This window comes from Nothobranchius furzeri, chromosome 3 (assembly GCF_043380555.1).
Source record: "Nothobranchius furzeri strain GRZ-AD chromosome 3, NfurGRZ-RIMD1, whole genome shotgun sequence".
In the NCBI taxonomy this organism is placed as follows: domain Eukaryota; kingdom Metazoa; phylum Chordata; class Actinopteri; order Cyprinodontiformes; family Nothobranchiidae; genus Nothobranchius; species Nothobranchius furzeri.
In genome coordinates this window covers 58,303,598-58,330,258 of record NC_091743.1, presented here as the reverse complement: position 1 = coordinate 58,330,258, position 26,661 = coordinate 58,303,598, and the positions used below count along the sequence as shown (strand labels likewise).

The 26,661-nt window shown below is 40.8% G+C and overlaps 1 protein-coding gene across 1 annotated transcript in view; it reads right to left on the bottom strand.

Moving 5' to 3' along the window:
* Positions 1-17,237, bottom strand: part of slc12a5a (solute carrier family 12 member 5a) — a 209,730-nt gene extending 192,493 nt beyond the window's left edge. Inside the window, exon 1 of the mRNA XM_015959254.3 lies at positions 16,962-17,237. Within this exon, the coding sequence (XP_015814740.1) occupies positions 16,962-17,109 (148 nt within the window). The 5' untranslated portion in view covers positions 17,110-17,237. The remainder of the gene's footprint in view (positions 1-16,961) is intronic.
* Positions 17,238-26,661: the final 9,424 nt, after the last annotated feature.

Below are 26,661 nucleotides of genomic sequence, written 5' to 3'. Positions count from 1 at the left end.
TAGCTTAGACAGGCAAATGAGTCGAAGGTCAGAGAGAAAAGAAAAAGGGAGGTGAAAACAAGAAAGAAAAGGGGAGGATTAGTAAGCTGTCACCACTTAATCGACTCTCCACGCAATTTTGGAGTTCATAAAGGAAAGGGGGTGTCTAAACAAATGGATTCAACTTAAAGGTCACATTATATTGATACTGATAGATGATCAATACAAATGATAATGATTTAAATTATTTTGTAATTACTCTGAGAAGGCAATTGTTTTGTTTCGATTTTTACTAAAAAGAATAAATTTGTTGGACGATGGACTGTAACAGCTTCATAAATGTGACAACAAGCTTTTCTCAGTGTCACTCAAAATGCATCACTCTAAATTTATCACATGTTGGGGCTGTTAATGAGCCAAAACACAGAATCTTATTTTCTCAGCTCAGCCCCTGAGGAGAGTTAATGTTTGCCTGGAGAACTCACTGCGGCTCCGCTAAGCTGTTTTTGGAAATGGGAATCCTGCTTGGAGGCTGTCCCCGAGGATCCCTCCTGGAGGAGTGTCGTTTTTGATGGGGGGGAGTGCATGAAAACACTGATCAACAAAGACATCGGTAATGGAAAGAAAACTAATCCGTGCAGAGGTAATTAGCTATGGCAATATGCCAAATAAAAGCATACAGCAAACTAAATGGGGTTATGCTTCAGCTGCAGCAGAAACCAATGACTGTGTCTTTTCCAACAGTCTCACTCTATTATATAAGTTGTCTATAAGTTAGCTATACAATTCAATTATGCAGTTATTGTCCTAGCCTTCACCTCCCAACGGAGCTGTAACGTCCAGGAATGGTCAGTTTTCACCTACAGATTGACCTACATGCCACCGGTCATCTACAGACCTAATTCCACCCTCTAAGGTGGATTTCACATTCTACCTTCCAACAAGCCACAAGGTTCTGCAAACCTTGTTGACATTTCAGGAGGAACAAGATAGCCTGTGTTCCCAAACAAGGCCTTCTTTTGATAACACCGCAGGATTGCTCACTCTCATGAAAAAGGAACTCTTACAACTCATAAGTTAAATAATCATTAAATAATAATATGGTTGAATATTAAATGTCATATGAATACTAAGGAAATGTTTTCATTAATTTGTGCCTAAGTTAATGAGGTTGAAATGAATTTTGATACTACAATGAAACATTTTGATGTTAGGATCAGTAATGTTTAGTTTAACAAGTGAATCACTAGCTGCGTTTTCATGTGCCTAATTTCCTCAATCCGATTGAAATCTTGGTTGATCGGAATTTCCGAATCTCTGTTCACATGGACACGAACTGAAATGATCCGATCATGCCGTGCGTACATACGCACCAAGCATTTAATCCGATTAAATAGGTTGAGCATGCGCAGAGTTGCCTTTCACGAAAGAAAAATTGTAAACAAACGCCATGAAACGAAAAGAAAAATGTAAAAACAGAAATAACTATTCTTCCTGCTTTCCTGATCCATTTATTCAATTTAATATTTTTATTTAGCTCATAGAAGTTACGTTTTCTTCAGTGAATAACTGCAGATATATGCTTTGCTGCATTTTATTGTTGATTAAAATAAGGGAGGGTTATGTCTGCCTCTTGATCAGCTGGTCCGCGGGTCTGAATTGACAGCTGTTGCGCTGCGCTGCGGCACAGAGCGGGGGTGGGGGGGGTGGGGGGGGGGGGTTAGCCTCATGTTTTATTACTGAGCTCTGTTGTGGCTTATTATTAATAACATGTGACGATCAGCTGAAACTGTTGAGAAAAATCTGTTCAAACAAAATAACAGAAGATGTTCAGAAAGTTTAGAAGCCTGTGTTCATCATTAACGAACCGCATCTCAGGTCATCTGCGTTTACGTGCTTCTAACACGGACTTTACTGTCGTCCAGAGTGTTTAACCGAGGACGTTTTCCTACCCAACATCAGCCTCCAATCAGGTCTGTAAAACCCAGATTATGCTGTCTTCTTTACAAGCGCGTCTCCATCACCTGCTGCAGAAGCTGCTGTGTTCAAAGCTGACAGAAACGGGGATCCGTGCGCTGCAACCCCCACGATAAACCTGCGTATTTCCAGTAAAGATTTGAACATCTTTGTCGAATGATTTGTGCAATAATCAGATTTTTATTTTACTTCCACAAAATGCAAGTTCTGAATTAAATATTACTGAAACGGGACGGCTTGTTGTCGGATTTAAAAGCCGCTGCTCGTTAATTACGCTGTCATTTTTGAAGTCAGGCAGTCCAAATGACAGCGGAGAGGCCCGCTGGCTGTTGCACACATGCGCAGTGGGCATTGTTTTACCCCAACAATCCGAATGGCTGTGCACATGCACGTCAATCGGAATGAAGAACGGAATAAACCACCTCTCTCAATCGGATTGAAATTTCAATCCGATCGGGCCGAATCGGATCAGAATATTCTGATTGACATGTTTACATGCAGAATTTTCAATCTGAATGGGCATTCAATCCGATTAAATATGCGCATGTAAACGTGGCTAGTATCTACACTCATACACAATGTTCATAAGATAAAGCTAAAGTAATTTCTGCATAGATATTTTCTTACCCACAAATCAGAGCATCCTGTATCTGAAAGAATGTGTGATGTTCAGAGGAGTGCTTGTTCACACCTCTTAGCATGGCACGTCCCGATTGGCCTAGTAAATCATAATATGAGAATATTAAAACAGAATCACTTACGGGGTCATTCAGCATTCCTGCATCCCAGCATTCCAGCATTCTGTAAGATTCAGCATTCTGTTGGTTGAGCTAACTCTGACTGGCCATCGGAGGGAAACTCTGCTCACACCGCATCTCTTGACAAGCTTTCGACAAGCTATGAGCTGAGGCAGCAAAACGGTTCCTTCAGCTATTCAGAAACAGCTGCTCTAGATGCAAACTAGTTCCAACCTGTGTGCCTGGCGACATCTCTGGACTGGAGCGTCGGTGCTGCGGTTAGTCTACTGAACCTCTGTGCCCAGAGGTCATCTGACCTCCCTGACCTCCGGATCCCTGAAGAGGGTCTCCAAAGAAAGGGTGAGGTAGACACACATGATTGTGTCTGAAGTGGTTTTGATAAGAATCAACATTCTAGTTACTGCAGACCAAATTCGTTTACATGGACGTCACTAGGATTGAGAGAGGGGGGGCTTAGCCTCAGGAACTTGACCTTAAACATTTTTTGTCACACCCTGCAAAAACTTTGTCAATTAATTCATTATCTGAAGAACATTTAACAAAACCTATTATTTTATCACTTTCTTTTCCTTTTCTACCTTTGTGCATTTTCTCTCTTCTTTTTATAAAAAATTTATTTGTAAGTCGCTTTGGATAAAAGCGTCTGCTAAGTGAATAAACATAAACATAAAATATGTCAAATTTAAAATCTGCAACCAATAAGAAATAACAAGATTATTCTGGCAGAAATATGAAGTGCTGCAGATTTACTTATTTCTGCTAAAAAAATCATGGAAGAATATAATATCTTGCTGAATCATCTGACCTTTTTGAGATTTGAGCATTTTTTCCCAGTTATGAATTTTGGAAGTGGCACTGCTCATCAGTTTGGTCAAAACAATCATTCATCTTATCAATGACTCATCTACAACAGGTAAGATATTGATTGTTCAAAAAGCTATTTTCAAATATCTGAGCAATCGTTTCAAAGTTTTTGTATGTTTTCATTCCCATCGTCATTATTTTAACAACATCAGATGATTTCATGCCATTTGAGTGTAAAAGTAAAATATATTTTGGAAATACGCCTTAAAAGTAATTTTAAATGGGATTGTATTTTGAATAAGAATATTTTACAAATAAAGAATGCAATAAAAACATTTTTTATATTTTCTATTACTATTTTGCTTGAACATATTTTAAGGTACATCTGTCTGAAATTACACTGAAAAGTTTTACAAGAAAATTAAATTTTATAAGATGAAACACAGAATAACTGCAGTTTAGTGAAATACATTTGAACTCAACTAAAGTATATATTTTTTCACTAAGTTATATTGCACCATTTACCCGTGTTTTATCAAACTTAGCTTGTGTGCATCCTTATAGAAGCATCTGCATGTAAATATGACAAACATGCACACTGAGTTTTAAAAGTACAATGGAATTTTTCTTTTATTTTTTTTAGCTTGTTTTAAGTCCCTGAAGCAAAATAAACCAAATGAGCTGAATATATGAATATATAAAAGGCCATCATACACTGTGGAATAATGTCTTGCTTATGTAATAAAATAATTATCTCTGAATTTTACCTAATAATGGCAGAAACCAAAACCTAACAGCCCAAGTATCATTGAGTTATTAATAGGTAATCATTAAAACACGTACAGTAATTGTTTTGAATTGTTCACAAAAAATAATGACTTCATATTTTACTAAGCAACATGGATAGAAAGTTCACTTAGAAGCTTTAAAAACCTAACGAGCACCTACACATGAATTGTGAAACGGTTGAAATTGATGTTTTCTAGACAAATGTGGGCATAACAGCTGCTAGCTCTGACTGGGAGGGGTCAAGCGAGCAAGGTGTTTTCTTGTTGGCTCTCAAAAGCAATGCATCTAATTTTCTAGTGCAAAAGTTTTAATATGAAAAAAATTATTTTGTTTACTTCACAAATCCTCAACCGTTTCCTTTACAGTTAGTCTTTTCAAACCCTGAAAGTAGAATATCTCGTCCAACTTCAGTCTAAAAGTTTTTCCCAGCTGAGAGAGGCAGACTCCGAGAGCACACAGTGTGGAGCGATCGTTGGGGAGCAGAAGGTCTGGTATAATTCCTGAATACCAGTTCAGCCCCATGGGGATCCATGACCTGCATCTCAAGGCCTCCTCTCACCCCTTCTACAGTGGATGGAGTAGCTCCTGTAGGAGTGGCTATCATATGACTGCTTTTCAAACAACCAGTCAGAAATATTCTTACACTGACCTATGGGAAATTCATCATCTCTAGGTTATGTAGCATTTAAATACAAATGTAGATGACATAAATGCATATTTTTCTGGAAATAACAAAGTTTGCATCACGATAACGTGTGACCCACCCTGCCTGGAATCAGCTGCTTAAGTACTAATCAGAGACTTGGCTGCTCTCGAATCCTGATGGAGCTAAGCTGAGCAAAGGCCAACACCACAGAAGTAAAAACAAATTCATTCAAAGTGATGAAACCAGCTGCAACATCCAGATTTGCTGACAGTGACAGAGTCTGTGTAAAAATTTAAATATACAAAACAGAAAAGTTACTGAGAGGTGGAGAAAATAAAGACTAAATCCACCAAATGTGTCAGGACATCGTTAAACTGCATTTTCTGTGATTTTTCTAAGCATCACTGGGGTAACATGTAAAAAGACATATAATTTACCTGAACCAATCCTCATGTAACCCTCTTATCTCTATTAAGGTAGCGCGACTCAGGGTTGCAAAAGACCACAGTCACCAATTCTTGTCACGTGTCTTGCCCATGTATGTCTGATCTCTGAATTGTGTGTACTGAAACTCTAATTTCCCTCTGGGATTAATAAAGTATCTTTGATTGATTTAATTGGTTGATTAATAAACATTACATGTGACAAAGCAGGAAATGCATTGAGATGAACTTAACTAATATAAAAAAATGGAACAAAATCCTGCTGCAGGGAAGATTTATAAGGGGACTGTGAGAAAAGGCACAAATCGTGTAAGATTGCAGTGTAGATAAAGTTCTGAGGGGAAAAAAGCTAGTGGATCCGTGGGCCTGTGATGGATGTTGCATCTTCAGAGTGAAGTGATGCTCTACCTCTTCCTGCTGCCGTTTTCTATCCATCTCCTTGTTCTTTCTTAATGTTACTGAGGTCTGCCTGCAGCCTACCTACATGAGAGGAGGATTTTGTCACTTACTATCAATTATACCCCCCCCCCCCCCTCCATGCAGTTACATAAGAGCACAACGATTTTTGGGCTAAGCATGGTTTATCGTCTCTCTCTGCAATTCGCTTCCTCACCTGTCACTCTCAAACTAACAAGAACACCCTCCCATCCCATACGATCATCTTTCGTCATACACACAACATAGGATGGTTGTGTAATTCAGTGTTCCTGAGCCCTCACTCACATCATGTTTTTCTTCCACATGACTCTGAGCAGAAAAGCTCTGAATAAAACACCACGACTGCCCCCTGCTGGAAATGCATGTGCACAAGTTTGAGCACAGATGTTTGGTCAACTGTTTGGTCAATTTTGAGCATGCAAATGAACAAAAAAAATTCAATAACTATCCCCCACCCCCTAAGGTGGTCAAGTGTTTAGCAGTTTAGCAAAAGCAGCTCAAAATCATTCAGCAGCAGTTCTAGCTCTAGACTTTAAAGTGGTAAATTGGCTGTCCTCTGCTGTCTGGGAAATAGCACCACGTTTCTCCGAACGACCCCTCAGAGTCTGACCTCTGAGGAATCCTCGGTAATAATAGCGTATGAGTTTATTGATCTGTAGTGCATTGCTGATTAGTCTACAGACAGGAAATGAAATACCAGGGCAAGTGATATTGCAGAAGCTTAGGCATTTAATGACAAACTAAATTATTAATCAATTGCTCCTCTGAGGAGGAAATGTATGGTTTCTTCAAATAGCATTAAAGCCAAAGGAGGGTGGTTGAATTGCCTCCACATGCAGCCATCTCTATCCCTGCCTGACTATAAAATGTTGTTAATTTAATCTCATTTTTACATTTGAAGGGACGACACATGCATACCTGGAGATTTACTGTAGCACGGTTATTCTAACAGAGTAGGGCCCGGCATCCAACAGTAGTAGCAGTATCTTCAGATCTCTGTATTACAGAATAATCTGCTGAGAGGTGTTTCACGTGGAGCTATTGGCATCTACACAAAGCCTGTTTAACACCTAGTGGAAGAGGTGCAGACAGGCCGATTGTATTGTAATCCTGCAGATGTCAGGAGCAACAAGAAATGACTAGGATATTCAGAATGAGCATGAGCAGCATGAGAAAAATCGTCATATATGCTGTGAGTATTAAATATGTATCTGATCCCAATACATGCTGTATCTTTGCAGAATCACAAATGGGCTTGATTGGCTTTATTCTCCAGAGAGTATTCCAGGTGATGATCTGTAGCGCATTCAGTGCATTCACTGTTCGTTTTCCATCTCCCTGTTTTCTGACTATTGTTTTTCTTCAGTTTCCTTTAGTTGCTCATCTTCTCAATTTTGTTGCAAAGATAGTCACCTCAGCTGTTGCTACTCAGCACTCAAGTCTAGTATATCTAGTGTTTATATCTCAGTCCATCAGATCCTTCTGTTTCTTGGTCCTCTGTTGTTAGAGGCTATGATGGCCAGATCGAGCTACTTGTAGCTTTACAGCTAGTTGTGCTTGAATTTAATTCATTGTTAAAAAATGAAAAGACATGAGTAAGTTACTGAAGTTTCTGTCCCTTTAAGAAAACCAGGAAATGGAAGTTGATTCAATAATGGAAGCAGTGGGGTGTTTTTCAATGTCACAAAACCTCGCCTGGATGTCTTGGTCCCACTCCGGTTGACGAGATGCGTTGTAGGGAATTGAACAACACATGGGGGAGTAGAGGGAGGTGGAGTGTACAGTCGGTAAAGACGACTCACCCTTGCCCTGCCTCCAACATGCCTCCATCTAAAAAAGGCTACGTTATCCAGAGTTATCTCTGTAGTTATGCTGCTCTAGGCTTAGACTGCTGGAGGACATACTGACCACTTTTCACACTCTACTGCTTTCTTCTACAATCTGCTCTTTAACTGTATTATTTCCTGCTATTTCAGCTGTTAACTTTATTTTTTTCTCTAAATGTTTTTCTCCCCAGAAGAAGCTACAATGACGTTCTGCTGAGCTGTGGTGGCCTCATGGAGGGGGCCATCGTCTAGCACACTGCTGCTAACCACTTAAACATTATCCCTCTCCTGATGATAACACTTTACTCTCTTTAACATTGAATGTGCTACTACAAGTTTACCCATTTAATTATATATTAACTAGGATAAATACAATAAAGTTTATCTCTCGCCAAAAAGAATGTTTACTAAGAAATCACAATGTAACCATAAACATTACTTTGTGTGTGTGTGTGTGTGTGTGTGTGTGTGTGTGTGTGTGTGTGTGTGTGTGTGTGTGTGTGTGTGTGTGTGTGTGTGTGTGTGTGTGTGTGTGTGTGTGTGTGTGTGTGTGTGTGTGTGTGTCTGCTCTGTCTTCTCGATCCCCAGTGAGTCGTGGAGGATGGCTGCTTATACTGAGCCAGGATCCTCTGGAGGTTTCTTCCTGTTAAAAGGGAGTTTTCCTCTCCACTGTCGCTGCATGCTTGCTTAGTATGAGGATTGCTGTAAAGTCACTGACACTAGTCAGTGACTTGATGCAATTTGTTGGGTTCCTTATATAGGAAACTTTTTTCTGATTGGCTTAATGAATTGACCTGAATTGGAATGTTTGTTATATGAAGTGCCTTGAGACGACTCTTGTCGTGATTTGGCGCTATATAAATAAACTTGAATTGAACTGAACATGTTTCAATGTTACAGAGGCGTCTGTCCTCCATTAGTCTGCTGTTTAGCTAACTGACCAAGAATACACGGAATGCGCCTTGTTGTCAGTCAAACATTTCCCAGAATACAGCGTGGTATTTTCAAAAGAATGGCAGATCAGGAGCCGGCAGCAGCTACTTCCGGGGCAAATTTCCTGTATAAATGTGTCAGACACCCTGACATTGAGAAACAACCGCAGGCTTATTGTTAGCTTAGAAATCTAGAGTATAACTTGCTTTTGCTCTGCATGTCACATATACAGTTTAGCATCGCTTCCCAGGCTAGCTTCTTGTAGCTTGTTGCTCTGAGTCACTTGCTACTCGCAGGCAGTGGCTGTTAGCTGCTTCCCATCTGTAGTAGCTCTCTGCTCCGTGCTGCTTGCTGCCCAGGCTGCGCTGTTCCTAAGTAAATGGAGAGCAGTCGTGAGCGGTGATCAGCGGGCTACAAGCGGGAGCAGCCATGACAGTAGATTTGGTTCAGTAGAAGCTTGTTCCAAAAAATGCTTTATCAATCATTTGGTAACATTATGGATTCTGCAAGGGTTTTGTGATGAAACAAAAGTAAACTGTGCCCAAAGATTGTAGCACCCGGTCAAGGTAACACATCCTGACTTCCTGACGACTCCAGTGTACTCACATGATGCAGCTATTTGCATTATACAGATTTACAATATATGAGATTGTATCTTAAATACTTTGCATTTGCACAATTTTTTTGTTATTTTACTTTTCTACTTGTGCAGATGTGCTTGTTTTTTCAATCAATCTTAACAACTAAAAGTTCTACAAGTTTTGAAGTAGAAATAAAAAATAACTCAAATGAACAGATCTGGGGAAATAATACTATCAATAAAACTGGCTGTGGTGCAGCTATGCTGCCACAGCCCCACCTACTGGACCACTTATGTTTTTGCACTAACATGTAGCCCATTTATTGTTATTGAGATTAACTCTTCAATATACCGTGACAATGATTTTAGACCACATCGCCCAGCCCTAGTAGCACATTATACCATTTTTACATCTAGTCCGGTCTGGTCTGGTCTGGTCTGGTCTTGGTAGCGTTGCCCCACCCTTGCACAGCCAGGTGTTATTCACACAGCCTTCTCAGAGAAGCAGATGTCTCCGAAGTCATGAACGGGGAAAAAGACCATATCATACCATAGTTTACTTATATAGCACATTTAAAACGCAGCATGGGAGCTGCCCAAAGTGCTGCACAGGCTGGACCAAAACACGACCAAACAAAGCAACAAAAACAGAAGATAAAAATACCAATCAATAAAAGCTAATAAAAAAATGAGGAATACTAAGAACATAATAAAACAATAACACAATAAAACACGAAAACAAGTCCTGGTCTAAAAGTCACGTCGTAAAAGTGGGTCTTTAAACGAGATTTAAAAACCACCAATGATGGAGCCTGTCGAACTATAATGGGTAGAGACGCACAGAGAAGTCTCACTGAGACCGCTGTGTGCTCCTCACAGCTGTCTGTCATCACGGACAGCAACAGCTGTGTCATGGTCTGTGCTGAGCTAACCTCCATCTCCTGAGTTTTTCTGTTTGCAGGTGGACGTGTCCCGGAGAGCAGCTGCTGCGGATCTCCTCATCAGTGGTCAGGGGATTTAAGGAGCGGCATGACAATTCAACAGCGCCGGATGATTGCTCTTACTGGGTACCCTCGTTCGTCTGACTGCTCACCATAAGGAACTTCTGGATCTCTCTCTGACTGCTCACCACAAAAAAATAAGGAACCTCTGGATCTCTCTGTCTGCCAGCCACGCCGCTTCCCCTGACCGCCTGCTCTCCAACGCTCACCTGCCCACTCAACTCTTGGACTCCTGGTGCTCAGCTCCCAGCTCTCGCTTCCACCTGTGGATCATCTCGCTCAGCCAGACCTGACTTGCCTCCCTCTCTAAGCTCCCCTGTCATACTGGAAACCGTAAGCCTCCACTCACCTCGTTCATTCACTGCCTGTTGTACAGTTACTCACCATTATCTCTGCCACAGAACACTACTGGACCCGCCCGATCTCCGACCCTCTTCTCCATCCTCACCAAATCTTAATAAATAACTTTTACTTACCTTTTGTCTCTGAGTGATTCTGCATGTCATGGGTCAAGAAACTTAACCCAAACATGACAAGCTGGAGTGGAAGGCCGGATCAGCAGTCAGAGAAAATGATTACGCCACTGTATCCAGACTGATAATGAATCAAGCATGTGGCTGCTGGCTGTTGCTACCTGCCAATCAGAGGCTCCCTCTACATGGGCGTGAACTTCATTGGCCAATCAGTCAGTGGTGGCTGTGTTGGGTCAGCTCTGCATGAAGCAGACATCCAGAAAACAGGTCTCAAAAAAATGGTCAGCTGAGCACGGAAAGCGCACAGATTACCCAGATGTGAACACAATTAACCTACCAGGACTAGACCGTGCCGACCCAGATTTGAAAGCCCTACTATAAGATGTCCTTAAAAATCAACTGAAAATGACAAGTACAGTATGTCATTTGTTATAAAAATTACTTTCAATTGAAGAAGGTTAACCGTGAAAGCATTCTTTACAAAGCTACAAGATCAAGGACAAAAAGGACAACCAGAAAAAAAAAAACTTCTTTCTGATGAAACTAAACATCAGCCTACAGAGCTCAAGCCTCCCTACGGATAGATAAAATCAGGATCACTGGTCCAGGCCAAAGTAGAAGAGTATTGACATTGTTCAACTGCTGAGACAAGACCAAACGATGTCTGGTAAGTGATGACGACACTTTTAAGCAAAATGAACGGTTTGAATGAAAGGATCGATTCAAACCTGTGCAGAGAGATTTATCATGTATAAAACTCAATAATGTTAACCATTAGTTTTGGCTAAAATTACCAAGAAAACTACAGAATATCTGAAACATAGCAGTAAAAACATTAAATCCATCATCAGACAGGTTTTCTAAATAATCAAAAACAATTTTTTGAAAATTAATATTTTCAACAAAAGCCACAGTTTGTAATTGTGTAGCTACATTATATATTTTCTTTTATTTTTGTTATATAATCCTTTATAAAGATAAAGTCTTTTACAGTATATTACAGGAACACGTTGAGCTAAATTAGCTGATAGTGTGTTTATTGTTCATCCTTCTTTGAGAAATAAAAAATAATGGAAGGGACTGGTTTTATTATGCTTGCTCAGTCTTAAGTATTTTCACCTCACTGCAAGTCCATTTGTGTGACAAGTGTAGTCAAAATGCACTTATCACCATGGTAACAACTAAAAGCGTTGCAAAGCCACTGTTCTCCACAAAGCACTGCATCTCTGAGGGAGATTCATCAAGAAAGAGCTCTCTGACATTAAGAGCAAATGAAAGTTGATGTTCTAATTTGCTCTTATTGACCAGCGCAGCCATGTTTTCTGGTCCACAGGACTGACTAATACAGACACATTTGACTGGACAAATGCAGAACCCCATTGAAAGCCGGTTTTCAAAACACTGACATTTTCATATTTTCTGATCACTTGGAAGAGACATATTCAATTTGAAGCCTTCATTCACCCCCCCCCCCCCCCACCCCCACCCCCACCCCTCTCCCCATCCCACCCCCGAGGGCAGCTATTCTGTTAAAAAAAATGTCTACACTTCTGAAACTTGGAGCATAATAGAAAAGGACAGGCAGTTTGAATTGCATGAAGTCTAGAGGATTTGTTATGTCGAACAGTTTAAAGACACAGCGATGACAGAACTGGCTGTAGATGATGGTGTGTGTAATGTGTGTGTGCTAGCCCAGTGTCTGCTGCAATTAGACCTTCGCTTCCTGACCTTCAGATGCAGAAAAATGTGAATACAGTTGATGGAAAGCAGTGCTGGAAAAGGTTGCTTCTGAAATATGTGTGGTGGCTGTTTAATCTTATTCTTATATCGAATTTTATTAGCTTATTTTAAATTTGATTTTAAAATCTGGTGCTTTATGTTGGCACTTTGATTTTAAAATGTTTTATTCTTGCTGTTCTATGTCCTGGAAAGCACGTTGAATTGCTTCTGTGTATGAATGTGCTATACAAATGAAGACGCCTTGCCTTGGTTACAGATAGGATTAAAGGGGTGGAACACTGAAAAACCACTTTTTTATGAATATTTCTGATTTTAATTGGTCACGCTGAACTTTTCATGCAGGCTGAGCATGAAAATAGTTTCTTGCAATAACTTCTGATAGAAAATAGATGATGAAACTCTAGGATTTGAAAACCCTGACAGATCTACATCACACTGTCACTTAACACTCGTGGACTCACCCATCTTGACTTGTGACGGGGAAGGCTGTTGTTGGTTTAGTGTCCAGGAAACAGCAGAGAATGTCTCAGCTGGATGGGACTGACTCCACCACACAGCAAAACTCCTCCAGCAGTGTTTCCCTTACATATTCTTAGGTGTGGTGCTGAACCCCCAACATTCCTGATCACCAATCTAATAATTCTTAATAAAGATCGCAAGACTGCCAACTTTTGAACTTGGGTTAGTTCTTCAGCGTGAGATCTAGCCAGACAGACAGACAGACAGACAGACAGACAGACAGACAGACAGAGACAGATAGATAGATAGATGATAGATAGATAGATGATAGATAGATAGATAGATAGATAGATAGATAGATAGATAGATAGATAGATAGATAGATAGATAGATAGATAGATAGATAGATAGATAGATAGATAGATAGATAGATAGATAGATAGATAGATAGATAGATAGATAGATAGATGATAGATAGATAGATAGATAGATAGATAGATAGATAGATAGATAGATAGATAGATAGATAGATAGATAGATAGATAGATAGATAGATGGATGGATGGATGGATGGATGGATGGATGGATGGATGGATGGATGGATGGATGGATGGATGGATAGATAGATAGATAGATAGATAGATAGATAGATAGATAGATAGATAGATAGATAGATAGATAGATAGATAGATAGATAGATAGATAGATAGATAGATAGATAGATAGATAGATAGATAGATAGATAGATAGATAGATAGATAGATAGATAGATAGATAGATAGATGATAGAGATTAAGTTATTTAATCAGATTCAGTTTAAAAATGACATACCTGATTCTTTTTTATGAAAAATTGTTTTTCAGCTATTTTCTAAGACTAGTTGCAAGTGACCTACAGGCTCTTGATGTATGCAGGACACTGAGGAAAGAAATAGGCAGTCAAATAACTAAAAACAAAAGTCAGTCAATCTTTAATACCACAAGGTGAGGTGGAGACCAGAAGAAATAAGGCAGCTGTTTTGCTGCAAGCACTGGAATGCAAAGCAATTTCTGCCAGGGTGTCTTTGCCTTCCTCCCTGCAGCAGGAAACATGTCGCAGGTAGGTTCATTTCTGCTCTGAGCTGCAGCCATCTGAAATGTGTTTACCTCTGCAGCATATCTCTCCTCTTTTAAAATATTGCAAAGAACGGGCTACACATTCCATTTCTGTAATTCCACAGTCACAGTATCAATCTGCAAAATGCTTATGGGATTTTTCAGAAGCAGTATTAAAATCTTCTGCAAAAACAACAAAAAAGGGCCCTAAGGAAAGAAACAGGACACCGTCTGATATTACAACATGTTTACAAATCGCCTTTTTAAAATTGCTGCCCTTCTTTTTCATAAAGAACATGAAAATAGAGCTATAGCACTGGGAAAAACACAGTGAAGTGCTTATAAACCCATTTTTTCTCTGAATGTTTCACCGATTATGCAAAGAATTAAAAATTAAATACTGACATAACATTCAGGAGATAAACAACTACAAAACCTCGAAGTGAAGATCCCTGACACATGTCAACATCTCTTTCCCAGCTTGTGAAATGTAATGTTGCTATGACAACGATGCTTTTACACTACAATACAATTAACTTCATTGAATACAAAATAAAAACTAACAATGGCTCTCCATAGAGGCTGATTATGAAACATGTGGATCTTTGGAGCTTTCTTGAAAATTAATAAAAATCCTTTGATTCATGCAGACACTAAAAAAGCGCATTAACAAAATAAAAGCCTACAAAAGTGATACAGAAAATGTGTTTTTGTGTACTATACAAATGTTTTCCCCTAAAAAACCACCTCCGACCTCTTTGAATATTTATTTCCAGCTGATTTCAACTCGATGTTAAAATATGTACATTTTATTGTAGAAGAATTAAATATTATGCCGTTGTCTTCTGAGAATCCAGCATCCCTGTTATTTTTATTAAATACCGTATATTATAGTGATTCAGTAACTCTGCTAAAAGCTTTTGACTAATTCTTGTGAGTCCGACTGAAAGACTATACAGCTGCAACGTTTCAAACTTGTCAGTGAATTTAAATATCCATTCAAAGCAGCAGGACCCTCATGGGGCTGTACTCATTAATAAAAAAATGTCATTAATGTAGCAGCCTTTGAAGGTCAGCCGTTTAATGAAATGTATTCATTCATATGACGGATTCAAATTTTTATTTGCACTCAACTGGAGCTGAAGAACTGCACTTTTTCAAATGCTAATCATAGTTAATGGTAAAGGCTTCCGTTCCTGGACCAAGAGGGAATTACTGCGGCCATTTGTTCCGCGCCGCCTGCTTTTGATTCACACAATGACTGACAGGACCTTGATTAGTTCAATAAGGTGAGTTGGTGATAGGATTGTGCCACTGGTTCCCAGCAGACCAGGCTTGAACTACTCGGAGGGGCTCTGGAGGAAATTGCTTTAACTAAGCTGTGCAGATGAGTATACAAGGGTTTAATTGGATGTCTTTTATTCATCATTGATCAAATTTCCTCCTTGCAATGAATCTAGGGATTGTTTTGTGCTATATCAAATAAATAATTACTAACTAAGGGAACGACAGAGCCATATAATACATGGAAGGATGATGATTTACAAGACAAGTTAAGAATGTATATTGGGATATACCTAAGACAAGCCACAGCTCTGAAATACCAACATCACCTCTAAAGGTTCCATATTGTGCTATTTTAAACCTTTGAGAACAAAGGTGGGCACAGTACAGGATAAAATAATACCGTTGGCGCTATTGAGATGTCATTTATATTAAATTTTTAAAACAATTTGTCAGCATGAATTTATTCCTGGAAATAAAATGCTTAGCTTCATTGAAACTCTGCACATGCCCGCTCCAACGAAACATGCCTACAATAGTCTTGGGCCAAACGGTCATTGGAATGGCTTTGGTGGTCTAGTGGTAAAAGCATCAGCCATGTGCAGACGTGGGTTTGAATCCCGGTAGTGTCTGTAGTATTTATTTTAGCCAGCTGAAGCAGATTTCATGTTTTTATATTTGAGTTAAATTTTTTTAATCATTTTCTGCAAAATATTTTGTCTCATAACATCTTTGAATTTGGCCATTTCCATGCAGCATTTTAGTTCATTTACTCTGCTCACTTCACATGGACTTACGCTGCCTAAATAAACACAAAAAAAAACATTTATTTTAAAAAATATAATAGGTAAGTCATTTTATTTTAAACAGTTCACCAATAAAGGATTTAAAACATCATACTGGCAAGTACAGCTAAAAAAGAAGAAAAAGGTTACTGCTCAGACTGGGATGTGAACCTGTGCAAACCTGCATGCTAGCCCAACACATTTACCACTAGAGTACCGTCTGTTACAACACATAAGCCACATATCCTGGGCTGGCCAGGGGAGACAGGTTTCAGACAAGAGAATAGCTTCTGGCGGAATAGCAGGGCCTGATGTTGGGAGCAGGAAGACGCAGTGACCAATTTATACATTAGGCCTTGTCAGGAATTTCTAAATTAATTTCAAAATCTGCAGCTGAAACAGGAAAATGTGCATGCAGCCAAAAACGGATTTGGGCATATTTTCCATGAGGAAACAACAATATTACATGCTAAAAGCTCCAAAAAGTGGATTTTCCATGATATGGTCCCTTTAAAACTGCAAGCATGGACTATTGTTCATACATGTGTGTAAATTATTGCTATAGAAATGTGCACATATATTCTTGCATTAGCAACTGAGGAAATAAATGTAAGTGGTTGATCTTCTGCAGGAATAAAGATAACACTTACATTCTTGCATGGTTAAGGAGTGACGGCAACATGTGTCTCGTGCAAATGTATCTAAACCCATGTTTTTGTCAAAATTATAAATGCCTCTTTAAGCATTTAGGGCAATGCAGATATAACAGAAAGGCTGCATTAGTGTCTGTGTTGTTGACCAGACGGTGCCCTCGGAGGTGATTAGTAATTCAAGTCACACACTGACTACGGTGTGTCACTGCAAAGGGGAGACAATCGTACAATAACGGATGCTGAGCCTAACAATGGGATGAATGAAGCCAGCGCGTGAGTGTCTCTGAAACCCTCCCTACCTTTCAGCACCGCCTCGGAACCGGCTGCGGCGTCGCTGCTGCAGCTCGGGGGGTCCTCGTCACCCTCGAACAGCTGGTTCACTTCCCCCTGGATGTCCGAGGGGCGCCGCTCGCCGTCGCTTTTGGAGACCGTGAACCTCTGGCTCATGGTGGCCGTCTCCGGTGGGGATCAGCGGCGGGTCTTCTTTTCACGGCGCAGACGGACAAACAGCTGAAAAAAAATATTCAAAAAGAAAAGAAAACCGGCCTCTCCTCAGTTCATGCAGAGCTCCGCTGGCACAGCCGACTAAGTTGTTCACTGACCACGCTGTCCCGGACAAATAGCCGCTGATATGTCGGTTTATTGGATGTGTAATACCGAGAGCAGCATCTCATCAACCGGTGTCTGCAGGCTGTTGCGCACCTGGGTCCTAACGCCGACCCTACGTCCTAAAGATGTGCTGCTATAAACACATATCTTTTCTATATTTTGTGATGATTGTATATATTTAAGCCGAAGAAGGCGGTGAGCCTACTTCCGGCTTTGTGACAATATTACTGTTTTTGAAAACACTCGAGCATCGCAGTCCGATTTGTTTCAGGAGTCAGGGTTGCTTGGAAACGGCGGGATAAGCTAAAGATCATCTGTCAGTCATCCAGCAGCAGCATCCTTTACTCTGAAGCTGCTGTAGATTTTCACAATATGATGTAAAATAAAAAGATAATAAGAATAAACCATGGTTGACAAAATGACTGCAAAATGCCTGCAAGAAAATAAATACCCATACAGAAGCTTATTAAAACAAAGAACCAGCGAAGCTGAGCACAGATACAAAAAGATATAAGAGTAAATTACGTATCATACGTTTTGGAAAGACATCAGCAGTTTTGTTAATAAATTCTTGTTTGTTAACACCTAAATGTTTTCTTTAGGAATCTCCTACCATCTTTATGCAGATGACATCCAACTGTGCATCTCCTTTAAGCCTCATGAGATGTCTAAGCTGCAGCTGTTACACACCTGCTTAGACTCTATCAAAACCTGGATGGCTGGGAGCTTTCTACAGCTGAATGAAGATAAGACTGAGAACCAAGTTGGTTCCCAAAGTCAGAGACTATCTTGGTCAGCTTGCTTCCCACACCAAACCTTCTGTCAGGAATCTTGGCGTGACCTTTGACCCAGCTCTCACCCTGGATTCTCATGTCAGTTCTCTTGTTCGCTATTCCTTCTTCCATCTCAGGAACATTGCTAAGCTGAGTCCCATTCTGGCCCGCTCTGAACTTGTGACTGTTATCCACACCTTCATCTCCTCACGCTTAGACTACTGTAACTCTCTTTTCACGTGTCGGAGCAGAACCTCCCTGAACCGTCTACAGGTGGTTCAGAACGCCTGTGCTCGGCTTCTGACCAAGTCCTCCAAACACACCCACATCACCCCGCTTCTCCTCCAGCTTCACTGGCTGCCAGTCAACTTCAGGGTTCATTTCAAGATCCTGGTTCTGGTCTATAGGGCCTTACATGGACAAGCATCATCTTACATTGGTGATCTTCTTAGTCCCTACACCCCCAGCAGATCTCTGAGGTCCAGTGATCAAAGCCTACTGGTTGTGCAGCGCACCAGGCTAAAGACCAAAGGTGACAGATCATTTGTGGCCCCCAGACTCTGGAACTCTCTCCCCCTGAGCCTGAGATCAGTGGACTCAGTGGGCTCCTTTAAAAAGCAGCTGAAGACTCACCTGTTCAAGCTGGCTTTTGTATGACCTTCTTCACCACTCTCTCCTTATTCCTCTCTACCCACCTATTCCACCTTCCTCAGGATCCACTGATTTCCCTCTTTCCTAGTCACTCTCTCTCTCTTTCTTAACATTTTTTCTTTTAAATCCCAATTGCCCATTTTTGCTCATTTTAAATATATTTTTAAACATTTTCTAAATGCTTTTCTATATTTTAACATTTTTTTGTTTTTGTGAAGCGCCTCGTGATTTTTATCTTGAGAGGCGCTATAGAAATTATATTTTCTTCTTCTTCTTCTTCTTCTTCTTCTTCTTCTTCTTCTTCTTCTTCTTCTTCTTCTTTATAATTGTAATTTGTTAATAAAACACCATATTATCTTTGTTTTGTAAAGAATGTGAAACTGCATAAAACCAACATTGGACTGACAAAAAATAAAACAGTTCTTAAATGTGAAGCCATATCTGTTTGTATTAATGTCGAGTTCGTCTGTATATTTCCTTAGTTGTTATCTAAATACATTTTTTGACTCAAAATATTGCTTGGTGTCTTTCAATAAAGTTTTTATATTTTATTTTGCCCCATTTCATCAACATCAAGAGCTTTTGAGGGTCACCGTCTATCATTTGCTTATGTTTTACATTTCCTTTAGAAATTCTAACATTTTCTCCAAAAAGGGTTGATTTTTGGACTACAGGACTACAACCGCTAAGACTACGACTGCAAATTTTTTCTGACCAATCAAAATCATAACGTGATAACGTAACTTCCGTAAGCTTCATGTTCAGTCAATCAACTACATTGACGTCATCGGCAGTCGAAGGACCCTGAGCCGATCCTGCACCCGAGCAGATCCTGTACCGACAACGGAAGGGGGAAGATAATTAGCATAAAAAGGTGGCATGAAATTATGGAAATGCCTCAAAGAAAATCAACACGATCTATTAGGTGTCCCAGAAGGCTTATATCTGAAGACAGTGACCACGAAGGACAGATCTCCAATCAGTGTTTATTCAGTGTTTATTTTTTATTTTTTTATTTTTTTATTTGAAAAACCCTCAACTATTTGTTAATTGTAAGATTCAGCTTCATTCCAGCATTATTTATCTTTTTACTATAAATAATTATTTTTTTCTAAAACAAGACTTTGGTATAGCAGTGCACAGTGTACAAGAGAAGCACCCCATGGCGGTGTGAGGTGTGCTCTGCCTGCAGCTGGAAAGAAACTGCTTCAAGGTCTACCACATCAAATAATAACATCTGAAAGTTTACAAAAATAAATGGTCTTAAAACTGCTAAAAAAGATACCAAGGTTCACACTTTTTTTTATTAGAAAAGATGCATTACAATTCAAAGTTTAAATTGTTCATTCCAAATTGTTTGTCCAAGTCATTTTGAAGTTCCTGTTCAGTAATAAAATGTAAAAAATTCAAAATCCTTTTTTTTTTTTGCTTTTTTCACTTTTAAGCTGATTTTTTAAAGGCTTTAATAGAAATAAATTCTAAATACAAACCATACACTGAAAGCTGAGGTTGTCCTGAAAAACAGAGAAAAGCTGCACACACTTTACACTTTTTGTTACTATTTTACAGCCATGAGAAAAAACACCAGGTGGCCCTGTTATAATTATGGTCATAAGAGGGTTATTTAGACGGCGATGCACAAACAGTCATTCCACTCCAATCCTGTTGGTGGCGGTAATGCAGCAAATTGTTGATTGCCAAGTGCCATAAGACCACCAATAAGAATAAGAAGAGAGTCGGGAGCGTTCATAACAAACTCAAAGCGATAATCAAAACATGTAGCATGAAATGGAGTTATCCTATAGTGGCTCCAATAAGAGAAAGAAGCTGCTTGCTTTAAAAAAAAAGCTTTTATTTTCACTTCTGAAAGTGACGTCTGTCACGTTATGGAGGGCGGTTCGGACCCAAAATGCAGATACCCAGGATGACACGAGGCAGGAGTAGAAAAAGAAAAATCCTTTTATTTTAGGAAGAACTCAAAACGAACATAAAAACCAAAAGGGCAGGTAGCCAAAGTCCAAAAATACAGGGGATGATCAGGAGATCCAAAAATACTAAAGGAACGAGCAGGACTGACAGAATAAGTCACACTTACAGCAACAATGGGCCGACAAGAACAATGAGACAAGGAGAGACTTTATACACTGGGGCTGGAGTGATAGGAGACGAGGAGCAGGTGTGTGGGGAACTGGCACAGGTGAAAGCACTAATGAGGAGAGGAGCAGAGCAGGACACCAGACCTGACTGGGAAGGACACAAACACACACACACACACCGAGCTGGGGAAGGACACGCACACACACACACACACCGAGCTGGGGACAAAAAGGCTGGAGCTACAAGAGAAGACACATAAATGAGATGCAGACAAAGGACACATGAGGGCGCTTATGAGACCCAAAATGGGAACCTAGAGGAAGGAGAACACATGAGGGAAGACGCAGACGTGACACATGACAGTACACCCCCCCACCCCCACCCCCCACCCCAAGGGCGGATACCAGACGCTCACCAGACAGACAAACCAGACCACAAGCAAAAGATAAGACTAAAATAAGACACGAGAAACCACAGGACGGGAGAGGAGGGACCACAACAAAAAACAACCCACAAGGGTCGGCGAGGAGGGGACAGGAGACTCTGAGGGGCTGGCGACGGAGAACAGGAGGCGGGACCAGGGAGGTCTTGGGGACCGGCAATGGGAAACCAGGAGGCGGGACCAGGGAAATCTTGGGGGCCGGCAACGGGAAACCAGGAGGAGGGAACAGGAAAATCTTGGGATCAGGGGCTTTGGAGGAGGAGGAGGAGGAGGAGGAAGAGACTTCAGAGGTCGAGGAAGGGTCTCTGGAGACAAGGACTCGGGAGACACTTGAGACTGGAACACTGGGGACTCGGGAGACACTTGAGACTGGAACACTGGGGACTCGGGAGACACTTGAGACTGGAACACTTGGGACTCGGGAGACTGGAACACTGGGGCCTCGGGAGACTGGTACACTGGGGCCTCGGGAGACTGGAACACTTGAGATGGGGACTCGGGAGACTGGAACACTTGAGACGGGGACTCGGGAGACTGGAACACTTGAGACGGGGACTCGGGAGACTGGAACACTTGAGACGGGGACTCGGGAGACTGACCCAGGACATGCTGGAGAAACTTTGTTTGTTGTCTGGCCTGGGAATGCCTTAAGCCTAATTTATGCTTTTCCATCTGCGTCAGTATGGAAACATGCAACACCATTATCCGTTGTTGTGAGGGCTATCCAGGCATGCAAGGATGGACGGAGTTGAGCCCACTTTTCTAAACGTGCGTTAAATGTGACAGAGACGCAAGCTTGTGATTGGCCAGGACACAGCTTCCTTTAAATTAGTCATCAGCACCTCCATTGCCCCCTCAAATGATAAGAAGACGGCCAAAGATATCTAGTGGCACTGGCCACCCCTCCAGAAAGGCTGGTCACTCCTTGTCCCCCCCCCCCCCCCCCCCCAAAAAAAAAGAAAAACTAAGACTATAAAACATATGTATCATATAAACAATCAAACACAAAATCTAAAACATATAAACAATAAAATATCAAGATTTCATTTTCAGTCTAAGATCTAAGATCTCCAGTCCAGAACTCTGAACCACTCCAGAATCATACGGATAGTTGCCACTCAAGTCCAGTTCTGTCAGATGAGACGGGTTGGGTTTCAGAGCTGAGGACACCACTTCACAGTCTCAGAGAGTCCAGAATCAGCAACTTGTGATGAGAGAAAAGTTCAAGTCAGTTGAAATAAAGTCAGTGAATCTGTCTGATGAACAGCCTGAAATCTGAAACAGTGACGTCATCATCTGATGAACATCTGTGTTTCATCTGGTCCATCGGACTGTCTGACATGAGCCAGTGAATCTGTCTCTTTCACACCTGCAGACTTTTAATGAGAATCTTAGTTTAGCTTCCATCTGCAGATGAAGGAGAGAACACATCTTTCTGTCTTCACAGAGCCAAGTGAACGACAGTTAAGTCAGTTCAATATATGTAAATAAACAGTTTTGTTAAATAACAAAAGCCTTGGGTTAGCACTATGCAGCATACTGTCAGGGACACAGACATACCATGTAAATCTGGAATTGCCCAAGTGTTGAATACATACCGAGTGTTGCATTGATTTTATTGTGTACCAGGGTAATGCCAGTACCAGTTAAACTGAGGAGTCATACACTCAATGCCAATGGGATGAATGTCCTAGGGTAACGTTCTGTTATACAACTGGGATGTCTCAGTCTGCCTCTGAAGGAGCTGTCCATGGTCTCCACAGTGGAATGCAGTGGGTTGGAAGGTTTTTAAGTTAGAAGTCATCTTCCTCAGCATCGACCTTTCACACATCTCCTCAACCGTATCCAGAGGGCAACCCAGAACCGAGGTAGGTTTGTGAACTAGCTCGTTCAGTCTCTTCCTATTTAGGTCAGAGCTTCCTGCACCCCAACAGACCACAGCTGAGTTGACAACAGAGCCAACCACAGAGTGATAAAAGGATTGTGGCATCTGGGAATTAACTCAGAAGGACCTCAGCCTCCTCAGGAGGTGGAGGTAACTTTGGCCCTTCTTATACAGAGCATCAGTGTTGTTGGACCAGTTCAGTTTGCTGTTGAGGTAAACACCCAGGTACTTAAATGTATCTACCACCTCAATGTCTGCTCCCTGGATCTTTACTGGTGAGTGAGGAGGAGTGTTTCTCTGGAAGTCAATAATCATTTCCTTTGTTTCACCGGTGTTGAAGTGAAGTGGTTACGCTCACACCAGTCAACAAAGTCCACAATGACTGACCGGTACTGGTCATTCCCCTCAGACACACAGTCGACAATGGCTGCGTCATCAGAAAACTTCTGGAAGTGACAGCTGCTGGTGTTGTGAAGATACTTCTATCTGTGTTCATTAATTTAATTAATTTATCCATCTTACTTATAATCACACTGCCTGATTTTGGGGGGCTCAAATTGTCGGTTAAAAGGTCTCCAAGTCTCTTGTGTGGTTTTTCTGAAAAAGAAAACTGATGTAAAACATTGTATAAGCCACTTGAGGGCAGCAGATGACAGCCAGGACTTTTTAACCAAAAATTAACTTGTGATGTATTCTCTCAACCACTAGATAGCAGCATCAGACCATAAATGATACAATCTAATACAAACAGGACCATACTACTCTGAATCTACTTTGTTGGCATTAATACCAATATAACTTGACCAAGCCAATTTATAGGAACACTGTGCATCAAAAATTACTGTAAGAATCTGACAAAGCAACATTTCAGAAGAAACCTTGACATGAAAAGACGGTGCCTGTATGCGTGGTCAGACATCTGTCAGTCTTGTTTTATCTTGTATTTATTGCTGCATTGTTTGTTGCCTGCTGTCTAAATGCTTGTGCGTAGAGTCCTTATGATCGACACGCACTTTTTGCTCTAAGACCTTTCAAAATAAATTGAATGAATGCTCTCACTCATGCATACTAGAAAATATTTTAACTTAAATTGATTCACATGTTTTTGACTATTTTAACCTCCTCATTTAATAAAAGATTATGTTTGGTTGAACAGGTCAGGTTGAAAAGCTGACTGGAACATGGGAGGCCCAAGCTTATGAACTGTAGCTGTTGCTGAATAGGCTAAGCTTGACCCGTTCTAGTCAGAATTGACAAAACTCCTCAGATGAGACGTGAAATGTCTTCAAGAAGCGAAGAAGTACAGGAGTTCAAATTAATGAACTTTTCTAAAATATGTTTACAAGGGTTAGGGTTAGAGTTTGAAAGTGAAAAAGAAGAAGAAGCATCCGCTGCATCATCAGCATCATTAGCATCTGCGGCGAGTGAAGCTAGTTCAGCCAAGCGCCAGGGCTAGTGCTGTCCAGCGACAGGGATAAGGTACCTTGTCTGCACTGGTTAGATAAGGAGGTGCAAGGTAAACTATGATTAAATTCTAATCATAATTCAGCTCACAGACACCTGCTGGTATTATTACCAAGAATATTTAGTTTCTAAAACGCACTTATTTCAGTTGGTATTAGAAAAATAATTGTTCAAAAATCAACAACCTGTTAAAATAAACTAAAATGCAACAAATACTGTCTACAAAATCTATTGTGTCCACACCCACACACACATGCACACACACACACACACACACACACATGCACACACACACACACACACACACACACACACACACACACACCTGATTTAAATAAAAACAATTTTAAAACACAACTTTACAATTTTCAGAGAATGCCCAAATGTTAATATAATAAATGTTTGTCAGGCCCTCTCTCCTGCCTGTATCATCCTATGCTCCATATCCCCTCTCACTTGTCTCCCAAGCAATCATTTTTGCGTCCCCCAGTAAAAAAAATTCCCCATTAATTATATTGCTAAGATAACTTTTTAATTTACTTCATTTGAAATTAGTTTATAAAAGCAGGACAAATACATGTAAACTGTACAGTCTAGAAGAAGTTATTGTTTTTAGTTGTTTAAATGTGGAAGAGAGATTGGTGGAGGCTTTAATTTTTGCCAATTGTTGTGGGTTTCCCCCCACAGGTCCCTTGTGCCCCCCTCGTGTATATGTATATATATATATATATATATATATATATATATATATATATATATATATATACATATATACATATATACATATATATATAATATAAAACCTCAGTGTCCATATGTATTTTTTCAACTTTGTGTTTTCAAACAGTGTCTGCTAGATGATTAAAATAAAACACTGGATCATGAACTCAGAGCTGAGCTTTAGTTTGGAACAACTCTTTATTATATTTCTACCAGTGAGGTCAAGGCCTCCATCCCCTCGTCTCCTCTAATGATTCAGCTCCTTCACACCAGGTTTTCTGTGAATGGGATTTAACCTTTTGGACTCTGTTGTTCTGGAGATGACGCATTCCTCAAATGCACCAGGGAATGTGTCACATAGATGTGAACATATGTTTCTATATTTGATTTTCCACCTCAAAGTCACCCTGTCTTGTCTATTGTCTGTAGCCCTTAAGAACCCAAACCGCTTTAAAAAGAAAATAGATAGGAATAAATTTGTCATAATCAAATAAATCAAATAAAGAAGTAAAATGGGCGCTACCAACACTGGGGAGGGTGTGCTGCTGACCTCTACTCAGGACGTTGTGGATCGGTGGGCAGAGTACTTTGAAGACCTCCTCAATCCCACCGACACGTCTTCCAGTGAGGAAGCAGAGTCTGGGGACTTTGGGTTGGCCTCTCAAATCTCTGGTGCTGAGGTCACGGAGGTGGTTAAAAAGCTCCTCTGTGGCAAGGCTCCAGGGGTGGATGAGATCCGCCCGGAGTTCCTTAAGGCTCTGGATGTTGTGGGGCTATGTTAGCTGACGCGGCTCTGCAATATCGCGTGGACATCGGGGACAGACCCACTGGACTGGCAGACCGGGGTGGTGGTCCCCTTATTTAAAAAGGGGGACCGCAGGGTGTGTTCCAACAACAAGGGGATCACACTCCTGAGCCTTCCTGGTAAGGTCTATTCAGGGGTTCTGGAGAGGAGGGTCCGTCAGATTGTTGAAACTCAGATTCAGGTGGAGCAATGTGGTTTTCGTCCTGGCCATGGAACACTGGACCAGCTCTATACCCTTAGGGGGATCCTGAAGGGTGCATGGGAATTTGCCCAACCAGTCTACATGTGTTTCGTGGATTTGGAGAAGGCGTTTGACCGCGTCCCTCAGGGGGCCCTGAGGGGGGTACTCCGGGACTATGGGGTACCAGGCCCTCTGATATGGGCTGTTAGGTCCGTGTATGACCAGTGTCAGAGCTTGGTCCGCATTGCCGGCCGTAAGTCGGGCTCGTTCCCAGTGAGCGTTGGACTCCGCCAAGGCTGCCCTTTGTCACCGATTCTGTTCATAACCTTTATGGACAGTGTAGCATTCAGTCAATATCGAGAAGGCCGGAAC